The sequence below is a fragment of the Passer domesticus genome, chromosome 1 (genome assembly GCF_036417665.1).
Source record: "Passer domesticus isolate bPasDom1 chromosome 1, bPasDom1.hap1, whole genome shotgun sequence".
In the NCBI taxonomy this organism is placed as follows: domain Eukaryota; kingdom Metazoa; phylum Chordata; class Aves; order Passeriformes; family Passeridae; genus Passer; species Passer domesticus.
Window position 1 is genome coordinate 67,641,957 of NC_087474.1, and position 18,452 is coordinate 67,660,408.

Here is an 18,452-nt window from a genome sequence, read left to right on the forward strand (position 1 = left end):
TTCATTATTTGTTTTCTTCAACACACCAGGCACCCACCACAGCCACTCTCTCACTCTCCTCCAGCTGGACAGGGGACAGAAAATATGGTTTGTGGGTTGAGATAGGGACCAGGAGAGACTGGGACGAACTGAACTCACAAATTGAGGTTCCATTTAGTCCCATAAATTACACACTATGCTAGGTATGCCCCCAAATTTCTTGAACAAACAGAAGACACTATAATTATCTTTTGCCACATTAGGAAGGACTATCCAGTAGACTCACCCAGCAGAGACTATTACCCCAATTGTTTGTTTCCCATCTCAGACCGGCTCTTTGCACACACTTTCTAAATCATATTGCCTGCTCTTATATAGACTCTCTTAAAAAATAAAATTCATAAATAAATAAAAACTAAGTTAAAACCATCAGAAGATACAATGTTGAAAACTAACTCATACTGGGGATGTCTCAAATCTTAGAGAAAGATTGACTTAAACAGCAGTTCCCAGGAGAAATTATATAACAGTTGGAAACAACATGAATTTGAATAAGTCCTTTTATAAATAAAACTAGAATTGAATTTCTGAAGAATCAGGTTACCTTCATTCTACTTGAGATTCTACTTTACAACCTGGAAAGAGCTGTTGACCCAATCTTTCAAAAGCTTGGACAATTTCAGACACTGGTGATTATACATACACACTGTATACATTCTGTAATATACTTGCTGTAACGAGCCATACATATGAATGCTCTCAACTTGGTCCTACTTTCTAGATTTCACTGTAAATCTGCAGTAATTTCACATGGCTTTATTGTTGCTTAATAGCTCCTGAACTTAAAATTCGGTGGCATTTTACAACTAGCTTTTAAGCTGACATCTGTTTTAAATATACCAAACTTTTCTTATAGAGAGCAGAAGAAGAAATTAAGTAACAATTGCTCAAAATAATTATTTAGTAAAGAAATACTCCAGGGAGCTCTAGGTAATAAAATCTAAAGCTCATCTTCATAAACATACTACCAGATATCACTTTGTAAACATGTCATATGAAAAAAAGGGTTTAATATAAATTATTTCAGCAGACATAAACAGTGTTTACAAATATTAGCTAATCCTACTTAACAGCTAGCAGGAATCTGCTGAGATGAGAGAAAAGGACTGACAAGATGTCATGTCTTTTCAAAAGCCTTCTAAGACATGAAAGGAGCAGCTCAGAATTCTGAATTCACAAAGATATATAGGATGTCTACAGAGGACTTATGCAAACAACCTTTTTCTTATGAAAAAGGGTGAAAAAACCTTTTTCTTATCCCCAGCATTTTATTACAAGTTCTTTCTTTACATAACATAGGGATAACAAAGTATCAAACTGACAGCTCTTTGAGAACCCATTTAAGCAACACTGCCATCAAGTGTTCTCTATAGGTATCAGCTATGTATTTCTATAGTACTGCATCTTGGCTGCACAGGTGGACCATAGGCTGAGTCCAGTGCTTCTCCACAGACTTCAGCTGAAATGATCACCAGCACTGCACAAATAACTCACTTGCAGTTTGAAAGCTTTTGATGAGGTTAAACAGCCTCAGGCAGAAATCCAGAAGTCTGTTGGTGACAGGAAGCAACAATACCCTAATTTGGTGGCCATTCCCTCTCTGGAATAAATGGGGTAGCTTGAGCATGACGACCTCAAGAAGTGCTGCCCGTGGCAGCACAGGCACTACACAGTAATCCACATTGGGGCTCAGAGACCACAATGGGCAGAGGACAAATTATACATTGACAGAAGACAGGGAAAGCACTTCAACATCATGAGTTAACTACCTCTGCAACTCCTCCTTGCCTCTGAAGGCCATTTGCTATACAGCTTCTGACCTTAGGCCAGATCATTGCACACAGATCCAAGTGAGGAAGACTGTCCCCTCACTTGTATTTAAACCTAGTGATAAGAAAACTATTCCTCTTTTGCCACAGAAAATAAAAATGCATTCTAAGCAGGACAGGCACAGAATTGTTCATGCATGAGCAGTACACAACACTTAATCCAACAGCAAGACTGACAAAGCTTTAGGAAGATTCTTCAAACTATGATCAAAGGCTAAGTGACATAGAAACATTCACTTGGACTGACAGGACAGGACATGCCTTAAACCTTTCAACAAGTATTAGCTGGAGACAACAAATAAACATCACATTTTGATTACAGAAATATATGTTGTCATTCAGAAATCTCTTGTCATTACAAGACTCTTCTATGGCACTGAACATGCATAAAGAATTGTTTGATTTTTTTTTTCCCCGAAGTGTTTTAGAGCTAGCTAGGATAGCTAGCTCTAACTATTTTGGGATCATCCTTTCTTGCCAAGAAGTGGGATTACTGGGACATTGTTGTTCAAAACACTCTTGGCAATATGACACAAAAAAAAGCAAATGTGAAAGACAACTTAAAAAAAAGCTAGGAGACATGGAACATAGTTTGACAGAGTCATAACCTAAAATATTGTTAATTATATTATCTTAGACCAACAGACTTGATAAAGGGAATTTTGAGGAGAAAATACTCTTGCAACAGAGAAGACTAAACTTGGCTTTTACCCCATCTTGATGGTTTAAACTCATGGTGTCCTTTCTAACATGATTCAGACCCATACACTCGCACAGCCAGGGCAGGTTTCTTTTATGCTTGTCAGAAAAAAGAAAACATTTCAACCAGTGACCCACACAACAGACTACTACTATTATAATTCAAATACAAGTTTTCACTTGGAGAAAATATTTTTAAGTTCTCGAGAAAAAGATGTGAAAATATTGTTAGATTTCTGTTTTTCATGAAGTATGTGTATCTCAGCTTCAGGACACAAAACTGCCATAAACAGATTTATAGCAGCAGAACTTCCTTTGGTGAAAGGAAGCCATGTGGGGGCAGTGCTCCTCACAGGATGAGATGATGTCACATTGTTGAATTTTACAGAACACTGATATTAGATTTGTGAGACAAGTGAAGTTGCAGATCATTGTTAGGGTCCATAAACATAATTTCTTACTTAATAAGAAGGCACTAGTTAACAATTTGATTCTCTAACCATCAGTGAAACAAAGTAGACCTGATGGGGAAGAAAAAGGATTATTTCTAAAATTACAGGCCATACAGGCACTGCCTAGTCAACAAACTAAGAATTCTACCCACAGGACTATTTAGGAGACGGCTTTGCACAAAACAAAGAACAAATACTTGAAAACAACTTCATAAAGAAAATTAGTTATATGAGTATGAAGGCAACGTAGATAAATATTGTTAAATGTAACATTCTACTCACCTGCAATTGTATGTGCATACAGTCTGCTGCCAAAAGTAAAAACATGTAATTCATAGAGCTTGGCAATTTTTTCCAGGAATTCCTTACAATGAGGACGCAAACGTGTGTGTAACATAGGCTCACCTCGACCTAACTGGAAATGAAATATTCCCTAGAAGAAAAACCATGTTGAATATTATCAAAATAGCAAACAAAAAGGTCAGCATTCCAGAGCTACCTCACTTCAACTTTATTTGGTCCTACTAGATCAAAGTGGGTTTTGGCCACAAGATTATATGGATGAATAAAATCCAAAGCACGTTTTTGCTCTGCGCCAGGCAGTCCAACAATAATGCTTTAAAATGCAGGAAGCTGTATTGTTGAAGAATTTATGATGCAGGTGGCTTTCATTCAAATCTTTACTTATGGCAAACCAATCTGAGAAAACTCTCAATGTGCTTGTTTCAGACAAGTTCAGGATCTCACTACAATCAATACCTCACAGTGAACTTCTGACAGACTCATTTCAATATGCATTGAGCTCAGAGAAAGTATTTTCTTCACCCAACAAAGTCTGCCTATGGAAACATAGCAACAGAGAGCAAACCAGGAAGGAAGCTTACAGATAAAGATCCCGGTTAAAAACCTCACAGTACTTAAAAAATTGTTTTTCTTCAAACCATGAAATTATACTGATAGAGGCATAGCCTTTCAGACATGCAAAATTTTTTAATCCTTAAGTTGAATATTCATGGCTCCCTTTCCTCTTAATTGCAATGTACATTTCTAGATTGCTTTTTCCTAGCAATTGTGAACATACGCTTAGTCTACTGGACATGCAAGAATGGCAAGAGGAAAGAAAAGAACTAAGCAATCACAGTTTGCATGATATTTATGTTTGAGTTAGCATTCTCTTGCTCCAGACACTGTACACATTTCAACATGTTTTAGAACATCCAAATTAGAAATGTTACAAGTCAATGCACCTTGTCAGTTCAATAACAAGTGTTTCATGAAGAAATTAAACCACAACACACAACCTTTCTCCCCTCCTCACTCCCTCCAAAAAGATTTTAAAAAAATCCCTACACATACTGTCTGGAATGACAGACATAGGAACACACAGGATTGCTCAAAAAGGGACTTTGAACAGTAATTCACTGTATCTGCCTCAAGACTTGGTAGTCACATTACTGAGTACTCAGCTTGTGAATTGCAGAGGAGGGAAAGCAGAGATTAAAATTAGCTACCTGAAACATCTCTCAAAATGATTATAAAGGAAAAGTGCATGAAGGCATGAATGAAAGAAAAACATCCATTTAAATGTAGAGAAAAAGGAACATATTACAGAAGACTTGTTTCTCATTTTCTTTTATTTTTCAACTATAATTTTACCTAACCACAGAGTGTTTTGTTAAAGAACCATCATTTAAATATTGTTAGAAACATTTCTGTTGTTATATTGGATTGAAAGGTAACCCCAAGTACCTTATTGGACATTTGCTGGCAGTGCTGTTCTGTAGTATGGATCAATGTCTGGTCCAAATCTACCATGAGCACCAGTTTTCTGTTTCGATGTAGTCGCTGTTGATCTTCTCTTCCCAGCTGCTCAGCTTGCTGTAACAGCAATATTCACTGCTAAGCTTAGCTTCATAGAATTAGGTTTATCACCTTTTGTGCACACCTGAGAAGCCCTTCTGCTACAAACTAATGGCACAAGAAATAATGCCTCAACATAACTGTAGCAATGGCAGTTGTGGAACAATTTCTTAAAAAAAACAGATCTTTGTGATACTATTAACTTTTAAAATACAAAAACTCAACACAAAACTTTCAAATGTAACAAGTAACCACTGATTTAATTTAAGGCCCAATGTCCTGATAGGAAATAGCAGTAGCTTTGAACACAAAGGAAAACTCATCAGTAGGTGTGAGAACTTTTCACTGCTATGTGCAGCAATTTTGTATTATTAAGTACCTTATGTCTGAAAACCCCACACTAAGTATAAAGCTGATGCTCTTGGTGATCAAAATGACACTTGTGAACTTCAAATTACAGAATGTATGCCTTCAGACACAAAAAGCTAAGATTATGCAGCGCCACACAGGCACTAACATTAAGACCTCATAATCCAGTAAATATTTACTCCTCCTGCACATATTTACAAACTTTCCAAGTACCACATGAAGCTCTGTGTTCACCTGATTAACTTCTGATAGCAAGTTGCAGTGTTACCTGCAAGACAGCTGATCTTAAAAGTAAATTTAGAGCACTACAGAGCAGCAAGGATCTAGTGCAAACTGTCCTTTGAAACACTCCTCTATGATGGGGACACCTCTATCTGCTTACATCTTCACAGTTCCCCTCACTGGTGTTCTTTGACGAATTATCAGGAAAAAAAAAATCTAGTAGTAACATAAAGTAAAAAGAGATCACGCTGATAAAGAAGATAAAGAGAATATTCATTTTCAAAATAAACATGCTCCTTCCCCCTACACAAACTGAGGGATAAACAAGCCTATTTTGATAACTCAGACAAATGCTTTAACTATTAATGGATTTGGAATACTTGGAGTATTTGAAAAATAATGAAATAAGTTTACCATCCAGGTAAGTTGCAGCAAACTTAGCTTCAGTATATCTACTGGGCCAATTTCAAGGTGAAGGTTAGAGCTAGGTTTCAGAGACTTTGCAAGCTTTGAACAGATGTCAGCTAATGGAACTTTTCACTAACTGTTCACTCTTGGTGACAAAAATGTTCAACTGTTAAGTTTACAGGCTGCTGTCAAATTGACATCTTTGCAGTACACAGCTCTAAAAAACATCAGTAAAAACCTTGAGAAAAATCAATCTACACTAAGATAAACTCACAAAACCCTTGGGCCACTAATGCTCCACCCCAAATTCCTCTTCAACAGGACACCGAACTTCCTGTATCAAGTATGTACAACATTTACAAAACTACTATAATTAAGTTTCTCAACTGTGGAGCTACTGTGAAAGGTGTGAACAAAGAAAGCATGATGGTACTTACCTCAGAGCTAACTTTCAGTTCTGGGACACTGTGAACCATTGATACAGTGGCTGTGGATAATGGCACGCTCTGTTTTCCATTCTTGCTTCGTATCCTAATTACACAGGGAAAAGAAACATCACATAAGAGAATAACAGTTTAGTGAAATGTTAAACAGACTAAAATGTGTAGCCTCAAACTAACCACCACAAAAAAAAATATTAAAAAGAGCTATTTTAACTAACACAATCTTTCAAAATTCATGCTAATGTACGTTACCAGACAAAATGGATTGAGATCAAAGAAGCTCACCAGAAAAAACTGTGCAAAAGTCACTGTAGTAAGCCATACTTTGATAATTGTTCTGTTACATGTTTTCACTAAAATGAAACAAATCTATGTATTGATTTGCATCAAAAAACAAGCTATAAACTAGGGAAAACCACCAAATCACTCAAATATAAAACAAATCAGTTTCTTTTTTTTTTCAATCACTCATATTTACTTGTTTTCCAAGCCAGAGTATGAAAAATATAAGCAAAGGATAAGCAAAGTTACTCTCTGTACAGAGAGTGACTTATGGGTGACTGCTCCTTCAAAAATACCATTGGAAAAAAATGATGTGTGCATTTACAGGTATCAGCACTGAATAGGTGTGACCCTTGCGTGCATACATATGTGAGACAGAGTGTGTGTGACTGTCCATGCAAGTACAAAATTGCTTGAAAACTGAGCAAATAACCCTGTATAGGTTTCCTTTCACTAGCTTACATCGATCAATTTATTGGGAATTCTGACATCTCATTGATCAACAATATTAAAAAAACCTGCCATACAAATTTTGACCTAAGTGACACAGGCACATCTTTACATCTTTTAATTCTCTCATGTACCAGTCCCATCAAGGACAAGATTTGGTATCAGATCTACAACAAAAGTTAAACCAAATTTCACTTTGTGACATGCAAATTACTGAAGATCAACTGTACTGAGCTGAGTTGAGGCAGACACAAACACAGAGAGGTATCTTTCCCCACACCATAATATATGGCAGCATTGATGTCCAGGTACAAAAGTATTTATTTGGTCTGAAGTCTGTACATTTTAGCATCTTACATCCTTTGCTTCAGAGTTCTGAAAAATTAATCTTTAACCCTAAATGGCATTTTAAATGAGCCTCTAAAAATTGACCATTTTCAGACCATTAGTTGTATGACTACTCAGAACACTGTACTTGTTTTTCTCCAAGCAAGAAAAGCATCAATGCTTTTGAATTGTCTTCTGATGTAGGCTCAGCAGTCGTAACACAGTACTTCAGATGCATAAGCCATTTTGTGTAAAATGAAGACACAGACATAAGATATAGTAATAAGTATTAAGTAAATAAAACTTAATTTTCTGGATAGCTTGAATTTGTCTGGATTTCTTACATGAAATGATAACAGTAGAATAATATTTAGATGTGACTGTATTCAAACCTCAAATCGAGTATTCATTCAGGACAGACAAAGCCCTATTCATGATTATCCTAACTTTGCTAGGTATGCCAAATAACACTTGTTTACAAAATATTAATATTTAATTTTAAATAAAAAGTGATATCCAAACATTAACCAGGCTACATCTTGCACTCTCAATATTCAGTTCACTTCCACTGGTTTGTGGGATAATGTTCCTAAAATAGTTCTTAACAATGAGCATGAATTAAAATGAAACCAAAGTATTTCCAGCCAAATGAAATGAGTATGCAACATCAATTTACAAAACCCAGGCAACTATACCACTTGTTTTGGAACATCTGTTGAATTAGTAATTTGCTATGCATAAGAAACACTCTTTACCAAGCAGTGAGACACAGCAAAGGAGAAATACAATCATCTTTTGAAATTGGTTTCTTTTTTTGCCTAAGGCTTAAATTCCTTTAGTTCCATGGCAGAATATTTCACAAAAAACTGAAAACAGTTAAGAAGCTTAAACTGAAAGCACTGGAGACAGCTAGCTCCCATTCAAACAAAGTACAAATGAAGCAAGGTCATATGAATGAGACTGCGATTACCTCTCAGCTATTTGCACCTGCAGAGGTAAAGCTCTCAGGTTTACTAAGCAAGCCACTGTTGACACACCACACAACTCTCAGTGTCTGGTGAGTACATGGAAAAACAGTGGGATGAGAATTTACTGCTCTACACATGCTCCTTATATTTTCTACCTAAGTTACCCTACCTTACCACAACGAAAAAAGAGAACGCACAGTTCTTAAATCCTAAATGAGAAGAGACCTCAGAGCAGCCCTCTCTTTACAACCTTTAGCAACCTGAAGGGCCTAAAAGAGACCTGGAGAGGAACTATTTACAAGGATGTGTAGAAACAGGACAAGGGGGAATGGCTTTAAACAAAAAAAGAGTACGTTTCATCAGCTGTAAGAATGAAATTGTTCTCTGTGAGGGTGATGAGGCACAGGAACAGCTTGGCCAGACTGGATGGGATCCTGAGCAACTTTGTAGAGTGGAAGGTATCCCTCCTCTTGGCAAGGGGCTTGGAAGTAGATGACCTCCAAGTCCCTTCCAGCCCAGGATATTTTATGACTCTATTAGATGAGAGAAGGAAGAGCGTGAATTCCTAATCACAAGCAAGGAGAAGTGGGAAAAAAAAGCTGACAATACTTACTGAGTTAAATCCTGGCCACATTCTGCACACAAGCCTTTCATAACAACAGGATGGCTGCAACCTTCCAGTCTCACCAAAACAGTCCTGAAAAAGACGTAGGCATTTCATTTACAGAAGGGAGATAACAGACACGTAGATTAGTAACCCACAGACTGAATTAATTCAAGGAATAAATTCTGGTAATGACTTGAGTGTCAGCCCCTTAAGATATAGGCTTTAGCCACAACATGGTGAAAAAGACAATCTATTTTCAAATTATGATTTTTCAAAACTTTAGAACTCATTAAATCATATACTAAGGTCAGTTTCTAATCATGGTTTAGCAAGGAAGTTCAATGAGAACAAGCATAGTTTGTCCAGAAACAGTTTACATTCTATAATACCCTACCGAACTACACAGTAATGAAAACCAAATGCAGAAACTTCAACATCACCGAACAGCTCAGGCTGTCTTTTAAAATCACTGAGTCCAACCATTAACCTAACACTGCCAAGCCCACCACCAAACTATGTCCCTAAGCACCACATCTGCATGTCTTAAATTCACCCAGAGATGGTGTCTTGACCCCGTTCCCTGGGCAGCCCATTCCATTGCTTGAGAACCCTTCCTGTGAAGAAATTTCTCCTCATATCCAGTAAAGCACCCCTAGCACAACTTGAGGTAATTTCCTCTCCTCCTATTGCTTGATACTTGGAAGAAGCAACTCCCATCTGGCTGCAGCCTCCTTTCAGGCAGTTGCAGACAGTGATAAGGTCCTCCCTTGAACCTACTTTTCTCCAGACAAAACACCCCCAAGCTCCCGCAGGTGCTCCTCATCAGACATGTGCTCTAGATTCCTTACCAGCTCTACTGCCCTTCTCTAGACATGCTCCAGGACTTCAACGTCCTTTTTGTACTGAGAAGTCCAAAATTTAACACAGGATTTGAGGTGTAGCCTCACCAGTGCCAAAGACAGGGGCAGACAAGTTCTATACCAACTACCAAGTTAAGTTTATTATTTTCATGGCAGACATATATTGCTTCAATCTTCTCATAAAAATATTTTTATTTCTGATCCTTAAGCCTTGAGTCACCACATCTTAAAATAAAGGCATAGGAACTGATATTTGATTTTTTTTTTTAAATGGCTAAACCAAACCAGAAATTAGAGCTGGAAACAGAGAAGTGTGACATTCACAATTCCAAACTCTTTAGAAGACAAACTCTACTTTTCAGTTGAATAGTCCAACTAAAATATTCCTCATCCAGTTATCAAAATTCCCAGTCTTGAAAATATTGTTATTTATTTTTTCTCAAACACTTAGCAATCACTGTAAGAGACTTGTTTCCTTCATTACAGATTGAGAAACTGATCTTTCAGACTTCCTATTTTTAAAAAATTCTAAGAAGTAGATAGCAGTAGCTCAGCTACTAAAAAATTTCACCAAGTCTGTGATAATGAACTACAGCAGCTCCCTATATATTTTTAAAAAATTTAGAAGTCAAGCAGCTAAAAAAAAACCAACCAAAAAGCAAAAAACCCATCAAAATCTGAGCTTATTCATAACCTGACTGTAGTGTTCGAAGTGTGGCTTCAAACCTGTACTGCAATAAGCAGCCTACAACACGAAGAAAACTGTTTTGCATGCCCAAATCTCTCATTCATATATCTGACTACTAAGCATTTGGGAATTCTAAGCAGAAATTCAGTTTCTAAATAATACCTGCAACTGCTTACTTGTAGTGTGTCCCCTGTTCTTCAAGAACCAGAAGAATAATGACTCTACTAACAAAACTGCAGTTCATGCCCACAGTGAGGATTATTTTCCTCTTTGAGGGCAAAAACTAGATTCAGGTCAGGTTTATCTCAAAAGAAGTCTTCACAAGCCATCATATTACCAGTATTCCCATTTACAAACATGCAGATCTATGCACTTCTCACTGGCAGCCATTTTCTGCTTTGAAATTACACCTCCTCTTCCTGTGTAAGCATCTTAGATCGCCTTTTTAAAAAAAACATGGTTATGTATTTCACAGAAAACAAATTGCCAGAAAACAAAGAAAAATGGAAAATAAAGCCAAGACGCTTGGCTTTTTAAAAGAACTGCACAAAACAAAGTATTTTAGTGGCCCTTCACTAGTGGCAATTCACTGTGTGATTATTTCAAAAATTTCACAGAATTTTGGTCTCCTCTCATCCCCCTGTGTTTGCATTATTTCATTGGACTCTTCTCCCCACTACCTTTGACAATATCTCTATCTTTCTGTCTTTTACCTTGATTCACTACTAAGCTCCTTTTTAGGCTACCAATGCACACTAATGACCATGTCACAATTTTTCATTCTCACCATGTCTTCCATGTATAAATCAGAAATTACAGATACACCTAAAAGGCCAAAAAATATGCCCCACAGTACGAGGTACAGAAACAAGCTTAAGAGATTACAGTCCCTGAGTTTATGCCCCAAATGAATTGGTTTTCAATAGCTCAAAAGTAAAAAAGCCTTTCAATGCCATCTTAGAAGTCACAGTATCTCCAGACATTGTCTACTTTGCAGTCAAGGTAACCTCACACTAGAGGAATGCAACAGGAGAAGCTGGCATGCTCCTGGGCCGAGATGTGATTCAAAACTGGACACACAAGAGCAACTATTTTTATAAGAAAATTAGAGTTCTAAATTACTCATTGATACTGTTCCTAAACAGCACTACTGTACCTTATCTCATATCAAGCATGACCACATAACCAGAACTCCTGGGTATGTTTAGATTATCTTCAGCACTTCCATGTGCCAGAGATAAAACAAAAAGCACATGATAGCACAAGACAAAGTTCTCTGTCTTGTTCTCTGTGATGCTGAACCCAAAGAACAGAGGAAGAACTCCAGAGCCCTGATAAACTTCTGAGCAACATACAACCAAAGGGTCAAATTCCAATTGCAACTGTCAAGATCTTAGGCAGACTTCTCAGAAAAAAAGTCCAACACTACTTAGTGCTGCAGAACGAAAGCCTGAACTCTGCTAAGGCCCAGGCATATTTAAATTTTAGCACACATTTTAATTACTAAAAATGAACAAACATAGACCTCAAGTAGAATGACTTTTTTAAATTTCACACCTGGAAGTTCTCCTTTTATTGTTGAAGTGAGGGATTTTCAAAATGGCCAAGATCAAAGCCAATTATCAGACAAAAGTGAGCTGAATCAAAGCGTGCCTGTCTGGTTTTAAATGGCTGCATACACCAAACAAAGGTTTGGGTTTCTGCCTGTTCTCTTCTCCAGGTTGTGAGTGAAACCCACTTAGAACAGAGCCTTTCCCTACTCCATTTCTACAAAGAATAAACAGATTTCCCCTCCCACCCCCTCCAAATAAGAGGAAGGAGGGCACACTTTACTGCTGGCAACATTAACAGCATCTTCATCTTCTCCAGGATCCCCAAGGTGATAGGAAGAGCTAATTGGCTACTTCAACAATAGCATTCCAAGGAAACCACCACAAAACATGCAAAATCTTTTTCTAGTTTTACAAACTTTCCCAACTGTGCAGATGAGCCGGGTGAAGCAACTGGGTAAGAACCACTGTGCTACGACAAGGAAACTTTCTCTGAGCAGCCATGGGGGTGGTAGATCATTCCAATACCCAATCTGATAGCTAAATGACTGCAACAGAACCACAAACTACCCACGTTGTTTCTTTAGTACAATGAAACTTGAACTAGTAAATAAGGAAACCCACTGTGGGCCCTTATTCACATTCTTTCCAGACGTACTATAAACAGCATAGACATTAGGTGTGCCATTAAAGTAAAATTTTACTTTTTGTGGCCACAATCATGAATAGGAACAGATCTTCACCAACAGCGCAGGATGTAGCTGAGCTGATCACAAGCTCATCACTGTTCTCCCAGTACTTACACACGCCCTATTTCTAAACCAAGTCTTTTAATAATATCTGCTTTAAGTAAGCAGCCTGGTAAAGAAAAAACACCAAGGGGGAAAGCTTTCATGAAATCCAACGCGAATGTTTTGCTTTTATTAACAAAAGCAGTCAATCCCTTTGCTAATTCTAAGGCCTGGTCACTACTTTTGACTCCAAATGTAAGAACTTTGTATCATGCATAACCATGCCACTGGTTGATGGTAACTGAATTACACTGCTACACCTAGTTGTAGCAACCAGTTTACTGGATAAAGGGAACCCAATGCAAACAAAAAGCATTCCCCTAAACATTTTATTATTGCTTAAATTTTTTTGTGGGTTGGTTGTTTTTTTCCAGCATGATCTAACACTTCCAGCAGCAAGTGCAGGAGTTACAGAAGAACAGAAACAAGAACTTCTTGAGATTTTTTCCATAATAAGTTTACTACCTGTATTAGGAGGGGCTGGCCAGCTGCAACACACAAGTACAATGGCCACAAGATGTCTTCATAGTTGTCTTCAGTAAAGCTCTGTATCTTAAGGATACTCAGCACAACACAGGAATAGAGAGGTTCCCTCAGTTACTCAGAACAAGTCTAACTCGACTGTACATTAACCATGGCCTTCTATTACAGCTTGGCTTCACTTCCAGAGGCAACAGCTCCAATGTCATACTGCCAGAGAAAGGCAATGGTCTACTTTCTTTACTCCCCACCCTTGTGTTTCCTCTGAAAGCCTACCCTCTCCTCTGGCATTACCAGAAAAGACAATTTCAGCACCCTGCAAGGTAGAACTCATCAGTCCTAACCAGGTTTTCTGCTGGTTTTAGAGTCAAGCAGCTGGTACAACCAGTCCAGCAAGGGTGACAGATCAAAGCTGCAAATGTTTGTAAAACAGGGCTAAGACTGGGGAAAGACAAGACACAGTTCAAGCAACTCACATTTTATCTCCACAGTAACCAGGCCACTTTGTTAGCATTTATTTTGCCTATCTGTAAAGACTAGCCTTGACAACTCTAAGTCATGGAAACATAAGTCTTCTTTATTGTCTTAAAGTCTGCTTCAAGATACCACGCATTAGCATTGAAAATATGGTGCAAATTTACAAGATGAAGGTACTGCCCTGCACTGACTCACATCTCATGCGAGTGCTGGCAGCCAAGTAATTGCTGGGTTTCCTCAGGTCTCTTTGGTATAAAGAAGGACGTCAAATACCACAAGAAACACAGAGATCAAGTTGTCACTGTGATCCCTTAAAGCTGCTGCCCTCAACCTGATGCCATACACCCTTCCAATTTGCCTTAGAAGATGTCCAAGAATACTAGTGCAGCAAGAGGAGATGGTGGTGTGCAAGTGAACAGAAGTCTCTGCCCTGGTTTGGCAGAATGCCCAAGGGGGTGTTACTGGCAAACTGTCAAGGCGTAAAAATACCAAATGAACACATCTTCAGATCAATTATTATTAATACCAACCATTACTGAATCAACCAACTGATCTACAACAAATATGAGCACAAAATCCTTTTAGCTGTCAGATGAAGTTATAATCAACCTAAAGCCTGCTTCTACAACTTCATTAGTCAGATTTGGAAACACTGACATTTTTGCTTGCTTATACCTGAACAGTATTTTGTGGTGTGTCTGCAGCATTTAGAACCCCTACTAAAGGCCCTTATGACCAATTCACATCAAACCACAGCCTTTGTTACATAGGTCTCCAGTTTTGTAGCAAGGATATTTCCAAAGCCTGAATCACCTTAATCTTACCATGTAACAGTACTTAACAACTGGATTTACATATTTAACTCTCATTAATATCCGTGAAGAAGCAGAGAGAGTCCTTGAATAATTGATTAAAAATACCAAGGATTTACAAAGACACATGGCCCTTTTTGCTCCAGGCAACACATGGCCTACAGCCTCTTCAAGCTGTTGGAGGAAATGTCCACTACAGCAGCCACTTGACTTACACTCAAGGACAGCAAACACACAGAGCTGCATTTCAAATATGCACGAACCCCAAACACCTCACCCAAAAAAGTCAGGCCTTTTGATAAAATCCTCCAAAACCTAAACAAAACCCCCATACCCTAGTCTAGACAACTAGGCTGGGAGGAGTACAACTGCTGTGAGCAGTAGCTCACAGAAAGCACAGCTCACACTTGAGGGCATCATCTCAGTTCTCCAAAGCTAATGGGGAAATTATTGGTCTTGAGATTATTTTTCCTTTGTTAAATACAGACTATTCACAACTAGGAGTTAACATGTTGTGAACTTTTTCCCTTCTACTTTTCAGGCAAAATACCTATACAGGTAGAGACTAAGGTCATACATGCCAAGAGAAACACAGGCACAGAGTTTCTGGGTGTTATTTATAATCCAAAAAACATCTTAGGCTAGAAGAAAGCCTTGCAAATCATGGAAGTAGACTTAAAGTATTTCCATTTACTTCTGCAGAAAAGTTTGCATTACAAGCAAGGAGGTAATCCTCTTTTACCTTCTATGCAGACATCTGTGAACAGCTTCTTGCACATTTCAAAAAGTTACTTCTAAGAGTTGGCAATGAATAATAGAAAGTACCGAAAAACCCAAACAAATGGGCTTGCAGTGCCCTTTACATAAGATACAGTAAATCTTTCAAATATTATTTACAATTATTTAGAACATTTTAAACCAGAAGTATTATTACTTATGAGAATTCAAGATTAATTTTTTTAAGGGATCTCTAACTTTGTAACTTATATCTCTAGCAATAAGTGCTTTGAATAATCACAGAAAACAGGCTGTCATATCTCGGCAATTCATTTAAGCAATAAACAGTTCTGCAGCCCACTCTCCCCATTACCGTTGTCAAATGCTGACATTACCTTTATGAATTTGCTTTTCTATTGCCACTTGTCTCTGACTGCAGTATTAGTCATGCAGCATTTCTCAAATACCTGCTGCAAAACTCCACCTGGGAGTTGAGGAACATCCATCTGACAGCAGGCTCAATCCAAATGTATGCGATGAACCCTGGCAATCTAAGTAGCACTTTTTCAAAAATTTGAACTGACTGAGTAGTGACCGTATAGCCTTCTAATTGGCAGAACAACAATTAACCTAAACCTACAGTTTTCTCAAACCACACTTGAACTTTCACATCAGTTACTAAAGAATGGTACTCGCAGATGAACTGCTACAAATCCAGACAATAGCATTGGAATTAGTCCAAGACCGACTATGTTTTGGTTTTTTTCAGGCATACACCTCTCAGATAAGGGAACTAATTTTCCCTTATCTCAGACCAACTTACCACTGCATTTCTCCTGCGCCCAGTCAAGCTCACCTGTAATTACCAGAACAAATCTGGTTTGCCTCCCGCACCTTTAGGTTCACATACAGACAAACAGCAACAGATGAACACCAACACAGCCTGGACACCAAAGCAGAGAAAGGTGACCGAGAGTTTCAAACACACAGAGAGCTGACATCAAAGCTATAAACATGGGCTTTACTTCTTCCTGTGCAAAGAAATCTGGAAAGATCCTGTGATCTCTCCCCCACTGCCTTGGAAAGCTGTATCTATTAACAGATTTCCTCTAAAACCACACACTTAGACAATCACAGTCCCTTTGTCTGTTACTTGCAAACAGCAAATAAAATAGGAAAAGGCTTACTGCAGGATGCACAATCCTCAAGTCTAACAGCTTTCTCCCATCCTTTTCCTTAGTACATACTGTGGCAAACTGAGCTGGATGCTACATCCTGCATGCTCTCCTCTGGGACTTGCTATTAAACCAGCAAGATGAACACAGTTACACAGGAAAAATTAACAACTCTTAACACCCTAAGAGCAATTATGAACCAAACTGTCCTAAGTTACACCACAGTACTCAAACGAGGAGCAGCAGCAGCTCCACATTTGACAACAACCATTTAATAACAGCATCTCATGAGAAATCCAACACACTCTGAAAGCAGAGGACAACAGCTTAGAAAGCTGCTCAGCTTATAAAAGGTAAGTGTGATAAATAGCTGTAAAGTTGATGAAGTTCTCTCCTTGAGCAACGCTTTCCTTGGTTAGGGCCACTTGCCCCCCCTCGGCCCTTCTTTGAATGAGAACCCACAGCATTCACTCCACTAAGCTTGGACCAAGACCATTTGCCTTTCACACCTTTTCAAAGGTTGCCAAGTCTTAGATGCCATTTTCAAACTAGAAAACACTAGAAAGCAAACAAATAGGCATAATTCAATTCTACTGTATCAAAATCACTGCCTTATGCTACACTGTTTCTTAGAACAGTTGTAGAAAAGCCATTTAGGGTTTTTTTAAAAGATATTAGTGCAATAGTGACCTGGCAATATCCCAACTCTTGTCTTAAAAAAGGAAGCATTTCCTATAACACAGCAACACTGTGTTAAAGAAAACCAGGGGAGCCTTTCTATCTTCCAAAGCCTTTATAAGACCAGCAGTTTCTCCTGCTGGTGACAGTTCTATCCTTCCACTATTTCCAATTCCATGGGTCTAACTTCAGCATAACCAAACAAAATGTATAATCAAGATCCTTAAACTGTATCCTGTAATGCATTACCTGCTCTCCAGGTCATTTCATGCTCCCCTATTTGCTTTAAAATGCAACTACTGCCAATTCAGCTATCCATATATAGCAAAAGACTTTAAATTAACCTTTGATTTCTAATTACACAAAATAGCTAACCATAAGAATATAAGTGAAAACTTGCAATTAATTGTCTATTATCATTTTCTGAAAGAGGACCCAAAAATTAGAGGCTGGCAGCTCTTTACTGAACCTTAAGGCTAGTATGTCAAGACCGACTTTCAGAACAATTCAAAGCTGAAGTCTTGTCGCTCTCTTCCTTCTTCAAACTTTTCCAACCATTCCCACGACAAACATCTATGTATTGCGCAACATAACAATTAAAGGTCTCATTGCAATCTCCCTGTGAGAATTTTTATCCATACATTTTCTCTTCAGAAGAGAAAAAATACAGAAAACCATGTCACAGTTGCTGAGAAGAAACAACGTGCACACTCGCCTTTGAAAAAGACTGGTTTTCTAAACAACTCTAGTATTAAAGTAAAGCTCAAAAATACCCTAAAGAAACTAGACAGCAATAACTAAGAAAGAAAATCTATTACCATTTGGGTAAAAGTACAATCTATTTCCAGCACAGACATCTACGAACCAACATTTTTAAAAAACTGCTATAACCCACTTGTAGCTCTACAATGGGATACATAAAACAGTACCATGAGCTTTCTCATTCTGTCTGCTGGCCCATACACACACAGAGCAAAGAGTCCTTGAGCTCAAGTAAGATGAGCAACTTATAGTACAAACTAAGAGAGCAGAAAATTCCCTCATTTGGGAGAAACCTTTGAAAGATAATGTTACTAAAGGCTATCATACAAAATGCCAAATGGAACATACACAACCTCAAAAATGTTATTCCCCAGTGTTGCCATGCCATTTATTCCCTTGCTGACTCTACTCTTGTGGCATTTACACAATCACTTTGCTCTGACCCATCTATGGGTTACTGCTGCAAGGATAAATTACTCCCTCTTTCCCTACACCACACTACTGTTG

General features: G+C 38.1%; 1 protein-coding gene across 3 annotated transcripts in view; it reads right to left on the bottom strand.

Annotated features, from left to right (window-relative positions):
• Positions 1–18,452, bottom strand: part of CTDP1 (CTD phosphatase subunit 1) — a 97,427-nt gene that overhangs the window by 74,292 nt on the left and 4,683 nt on the right. For all 3 annotated transcript variants that reach the window (XM_064422319.1, XM_064422327.1, XM_064422333.1), the window contains exons 2-5: positions 8,962–9,045; positions 6,316–6,409; positions 4,769–4,897; positions 3,302–3,452 (exon numbers count right to left, since the gene is read on the bottom strand). In XM_064422319.1, coding sequence (XP_064278389.1) covers positions 3,302–3,452; positions 4,769–4,897; positions 6,316–6,409; positions 8,962–9,045 — 458 coding nt within the window. The remainder of the gene's footprint in view (positions 1–3,301; positions 3,453–4,768; positions 4,898–6,315; positions 6,410–8,961; positions 9,046–18,452) is intronic.